The sequence below is a fragment of the Belonocnema kinseyi genome, chromosome 6, assembly GCF_010883055.1.
Source record: "Belonocnema kinseyi isolate 2016_QV_RU_SX_M_011 chromosome 6, B_treatae_v1, whole genome shotgun sequence".
Lineage (NCBI taxonomy): Eukaryota > Metazoa > Arthropoda > Insecta > Hymenoptera > Cynipidae > Belonocnema > Belonocnema kinseyi.
Genome location: NC_046662.1, coordinates 138,365,415 through 138,371,825, shown reverse-complemented (window position 1 = coordinate 138,371,825; position 6,411 = coordinate 138,365,415). Strand labels below are relative to the sequence as shown.

The 6,411-nt window shown below is 29.9% G+C and overlaps 1 protein-coding gene across 1 annotated transcript in view; it reads left to right on the top strand.

Annotated features, from left to right (window-relative positions):
• Positions 1-6,411, top strand: part of LOC117174757 (cyclin-dependent-like kinase 5) — a 125,496-nt gene that overhangs the window by 74,487 nt on the left and 44,598 nt on the right. The window contains exon 3 of the mRNA XM_033364105.1: positions 1,131-1,324. Coding sequence (XP_033219996.1) covers positions 1,131-1,324 — 194 coding nt within the window. The remainder of the gene's footprint in view (positions 1-1,130; positions 1,325-6,411) is intronic.

Below are 6,411 nucleotides of genomic sequence, written 5' to 3'. Positions count from 1 at the left end.
ACCGAAACGTTTGTGATGCAATTTTTTTTATTTTATTTTTTTATTTTGAATGTTATTTTATTGTAATTTGATGATGATAAAAATAAAGAAGAACAAAGAAAGAAGAAAAAGAAGGAAGGGGATGTGGTTGGCTGTCTTCTCATTTTTCTTTTCTCTTTTTTATTTTTGTCCGAATATTATCACTTTTATTTTTTCAGATTACTATAGGATTTTTTGTTTTGTTTGTTGTTTTTGTTTGTTTGTTTTGGTCCAAATTTGTTTGTTGGATTCTTGTTTTTTCAACAGGAGTTTTCATTAATTTTATTATTGGACGTTAAATCGGATTTTTTATTCGGATTTTAATCTAATTTAAATTTCTTAAATTATTATTTCACAATATTTTTGGAAAAGTAATTATTTTAACAAATTGTATTTGCTTAAACAATTACAAAGTGGTAAATTTATTCTTTCTATACACTATACAGTCAGAAACATAATTCGATGTGTTCTATTTTATTTTATTTCTTTAGGTATCAAAAAAAAATTGCTTCAGAAAATAAAGATTGTTTAAACAAATATATATTTCTTAAACATGAAAATAAATGTATCAAAATTATGTAATTATTCTACAAAACGTAGCATAGAATACTTATTTAAAAAGAAAGTTGATATCTCGTGCTCCATTTTTAGCAATTTTGAAAATAGACAATAAATAATTATTTAAATAATTACATAATGTTTTTAGTAATTATTTGTATACAAATGACGACGGAAATTGCTAAAAAGTAAGAATAATACGTAAAAATATAGTTTTTTTATTTTTGTGTCATATTTGTGGCGTTGCGGGGAAGGTGGGGGTGGGTTGGAAATAAAAGTTATTAATTATTATTGCATAAAGGATCTGTTACTAGTTTATCTTTCAACCACTCAAAACACACATTAATAGGAAAAGAATTTGAACGAAAGAAAAGATTTTTTATAACTTCTGATTCCAAAGATGAGTTTCATTATAAGTTAAATGACTATTTTTCATTAGGAAAAATTTTTCTATTCCTGATTGAACATTGTGCAGGTTGGAATTAGTTGGTTTTACATTCCTTGAAACAAAGCATGCAATATGTGCTTAATTTATATTGTAACTTTTTTTTCAGGGAGTGCCGTCATCTGCGCTTAGAGAAATTTGTTTGCTGAAAGAATTAAAGCACAAAAATATAGTACGATTAAATGACGTTCTTCACAACGACAAAAAACTGACGCTAGTCTTCGAGCATTGTGATCAAGATTTAAAAAAATATTTTGATAGTCTGAATGGAGAGATTGACTTGGATGTGGTGAAATCGTTCTTGTAAGTTTTGCAATCTTTTCAAGTCCCTTTATGAAAGATGAGCGTCTCCCTGTAAAGACGATACACATGAAAGACACGTTGATGGTAAAAATATTAAAAAGAGTAAAATAAATAATGAAAGCCTTACTTATTTGACAACAACTTCCAGACAATAAATTATTTGCAAACATACGTAACGCGTTTCAAAAAGTAACCGCGCTTTCCTCATCGGACTAACAATCTACTAACAAGAATTATATATGCTAAAAATAAAAAAAAGCAGGAAAAATGTTGGTACGCATAGATGATTGTTTGAATTTCATTTACAAAAACATATCTGCTAAACGTTAAAAAACATGTTTCGAGAGTGAAGTCAATCATCATATAATTCTTTGTAAATATATGTAATTTGAAACAATTATAGTCGAAATAGTAATTTACTTGCATAAAATAATTATAAGTTTAGTAAGTTGGAGAAGTTTCGATATGTAAACATATTTGATTGCGATATGGAGAATGAAGCCTGAACAATAACTCTCCCTCTCATCGCTTCAAAGTTCTGATTCCGTGATCTTTGGATCACTCAATTCAAATCTGATGTTAAATTATTAAAATTCAAAATGGCAGATCCAATATGGCGGGCACAAGTTATAAAAAATGCTTGGACCTTGTTAAAATTGGTGAGAATTATATTTGTAGGATCGCTGAATTTAAACCTGATATTATTTTATAAATTCACAATAGCAGATCCAGTATCCCGGAAGGGATTACACTGTTAGAAAAAATTCGTACGTCACACCGAAGTGCGAAGTTGTAATGTTGCGGTTCGATATTTTGGTGCGAAAAAGCATTTTTTCTAATAAAATACACTGCTCCGGTACAGTTGGTAAATTTACGAAATCTCAACTTCCCAGTGTTGATAATACTGACGAATTACAACGAGGAGATATCAAAGTCCTAATCTAAGCTTAAAATTTCAATGGACATTGTAAAGTAAAACACTGAGACGGAGTGAGAAACAAACAATCGACACTATACGGTGCGAAAACTAACACCAATACGTTGTTTTGCGCGTGCACATGCAGTTAACCTGTGGGAGCGAACAAAATCACATCTTCCCATTTCATTGTTGCATTGTTTGGTATATTTCGTGTTTGCCGGTCTGCGGGTATTGTGTCATCGTATCAGCTCTGTTAAATGCTGCGAAGACCAGCCTCGTGTGAAACCGAAAATGCACGAGCCGGAACCAGAGCTCTCCCGAATGACGATCTAGCTGCTTCTCAATTTTATTTCGTTTTTGAAATCCCGAGTTACATTAGAACCGTTAGACTTACTTATTGCAAAGAGGAAAATATAATTTACTTCGTTTAAATAAATATAGGAGGAAAAATTTCTGGGTCTAAAATTTTTCCAATTTAGTACTGCATATCATAGTCATTTTTTAGTAAACAGTTAATTTCTAACAAATAAAGAACGAATTTTTGACAAAATAGTTAAATTTTCAACCTAAGAAACGACTTTAAAAAATACATTTTTAACTGAAAATTGTAGTTTATACTTAAGTTTACAGTTGAAAAAATTAATTTCTACTCCAAAAATGTGCGATGTTTCAACCAAATAAATGAATTTTTAACTAAAACAAATTAATTTTCAAAGAAGTTGGAAGAAGTTAGAAGATAAATTTATAATTAAAAAGATGAACGAATTTTAAAATTACACAATAAGCATTACACCAAGAATGGACTAGTTAAATTTTCGGATAAAAAATGAAATTTTCAACGAAAGAAATTAATTTTCAAGTAAAAAAAAAATTTTCCAAAAATGAAACAATTAAATTTGCATTTAACAAAATTAATTTTGAATAAAAAAACAATCAAATCCACAACAAATCAGTTAAATTTTCAACCAAAGAATGAATTTATGTACAAAGTGACTTCTTTCAAAAAAGACGAAAGTGCAACAAAATAAATGAATTTTCGACTACATAGTTAAATTTCAAGTAAAAAAATTATGTTTCAACGAAAAATTTAATAGTTACATTTTCAGTAGAAAAATAATTATTTACCATAAAAAATCAAAGTTTTAACAAAACATTAAAATTTGAAGCAGAAAATTGAATTGGCAAACAAATAATTTAGTTTTCAAACCAATAATTTCCTGCCGAAAACAGAAATTAAAAATGTTTCAAATTAATTTTAAAACAAGGACAAATAAATAATTTTTTAACAAAATAGATCAATTTACAACGTAAAACGGATACATTATCAGTTTAAAAAATAAATATAAACCCAAAATTTTTCAGCAAAATAGTTTAATTTCCAAAAAAATTCATGAACTTTCAACTATTTTATACCAAAAGAAAAGAAGTTTTATCAAAAAATGCATTTTAAACAAAAGAAATGAATTTTCAGTTCAAAAAATAGTTTAAAAAATTGTTTTATTCCGAATCCCGGGTTGATTTGACTCGGTCAGGTCGTATTTCGTTCTTATCTTAAAAAAATGATGAAAGTGTGAACATTCATGGAAGCACTCAGAAAGCAAAGCGGTTATGTGTTTTACAGGGCCGCTGAATCCATATTTTTTCAAGGCTATGAATGGAATGCGATCTCGCCAAGTCAAATGATCTTTAAATTTGGACTCAGCGATCCTGAAAACATAAGCGCTTTGCTTCAAGGGTGTTTCCATGAATGTTCCAAATTTTATTATTTTATTCAGGTTAGGAATGAAATTCGACCTGACCGAGTCAAACCAAACCCGGATTTGTATTCAGAGTCCCCAAAAACGTATAGAAATTTTTATCTCGTCTGGTGGACAAGACCTTCTTTTTCGTGTGCCTGTGGAATCGAACCACAAAACTTCTGATTTCCGGTCAGGTGTTTTTCCAATTAAGCTATCAGAGGGATCAGAATAAGAACTCTTAATTCAAGAAAATAACGCTAATTTTTAGCTAGGTGTTAATAATACAAGTAATTATTTTTTAATTTATCTGCTATATTATCAGAGATTGTACCTTAACGACAGTAGATCAACCTTCCAAACCATGAAGGCAGAAAATCTACACAATATCGATCAAGTTAAGAATCTTCAATAACAGAAAATGCTTAACGTCTTAATAAGACTAGATGGAAAATAATATTTTCAAATTAAAATTATTTCTTGAAGAAAAAAGATTCTACTGCATCTTCACTCCATTGGGAATCGAACTACAAAACTGCTGATTTCCGATCAGGTGCTTTTCCAATTAAGCTATTAGAGGGATCAGAATAAGAAATCTTAATTCTAAAAAATAAGGCTAATTTTTAGCTAGGTGTTAATAATACAAGTAATTATTTTTAAATTTATCTGCTATATCATCAGAGATAGTACCTTACCGACAGTAGATCAACCCTCCAATCTGACATTTTGGGGTACTACTTCAGGTTCGTTTACATCACCTATTTCTGATGTCGATGGTGTTTGACAAGCGTACCTTACAAGTAGTTGTGGATTAATATTTTCTATCCTATTTCTGACGCATAATAGACTGATACATACTTTTGGACATAATTTTTTTAATAAATTGCAAATGCCGCATTTGTAAAAAGTGTAAATTAAAACTAAACCTATTGATGTGTATCCGATGTACGATAACATTTCGGTTACTTTTTCGGACCAAGTACGAGTTCGTCGCTCTCGTTTAATTTTATTTAATGAATTTTCAATATCATCTAGCAATTGGCACATTTCTTTTAAGTCAATTGGTTTGACAGATTTTTGTAATGGAAGCAAATTTGAGTCTAATAGCGATAATTCGTCAGCATTGAACGGTATATTAATTTATATATTATAATATGTAATTGTTCTGATTTCAGAAGTTTTTCGTGGTTTTATAATTAGACTGCCTATTTGAAGAATACAGTTTTCATCTGATTCTATAAAAGTTGGTTCTGATAAAGTTAGATGCTGAGCATTTTTATCGCAAAGAATGTTTATTTCTAAATCTTTCTCAGGAATTAATAAGTATGCTCTCGTCATTTAATTGAATTTATACAAGTTCGTTAATTTTAAACGGAGACATTTGACAAAAGTTGTAATCAAACTATTAACGCTGGATCTTATAATTTGATTGTCGCAGGTTTGGGTTTCAGATATCAGATATGATGGTTGATTCCGTTTACATATTTTATGAACGTCGAGATTTTTACAGCAGTTGATAGTTTCTCTATCAGTTGGTACATACAAGGTTTTTTGTTTATTAACAATTAAAAATTCGTGTTCAGGAATTACAACACGAAAGAAATTTTCTATTTTTTTGGGAATAGGGATTATTGTGTGTCAGGGATGATTGCTTTAACTTTTGGCCTGATGCGTGTTAACGCATGTGGCAAATTGGACATTTTTTTACGTAGTCTCAAATGTCGCTTTCCATATTTTTCCACAGACCTTTTTGTCTTGCTCGCTCGATGGTTTTGTTTTCACCTAAATGTTGTGATGCGACACTTTTTTGACATTCTTTAATAATTTCTTCTTTTTCTTTTTTTGTCAATTTGATTTTTATACATCACTTCCTACACACATTTTTATTCGTACTAATCCTTACCTCGTTTCGAACTTTCGAGAGAACGAGAGGAAGAGGGGGAACGAACTCTAATTTTTTCCCGTTTTCGCACTTGTATTAACATTTTTCGCACCTTACTCAAAAACTCCTAACGAGGTGGGGAATAGTCCACATCGATCTAATGCATGCATTGATTTTGATGTATCCTGCAGTTCCGAACGTGCAAATGGACGTGATGAAAAAAATGTTGTTATGAAACTATCCCAGCGTAATTAGATCAGAAATTTCAGTCAAAATCGTCAGAATGACAGCATTTCTAAACGTTTTTTCGAGTTAAAATACTTTTAATTTACCTTGTAATAGAACAATTTTTTCCAGGGTAGTAAATGCTGCTGGAATAGATATTTAAAACCACCCCTAATGTTTTAACATCAGAAAATCGTCAAAACGACAGCCTTTATACACTTTTTTCGAGTTAAAAATGCTTTTAACTTACTTAGTCATAGAACAAATTTTTTAAGGGGGTAAGAGTTGCTGAAACAGATATTTAAAACCACCCCTAGTCTTTCAA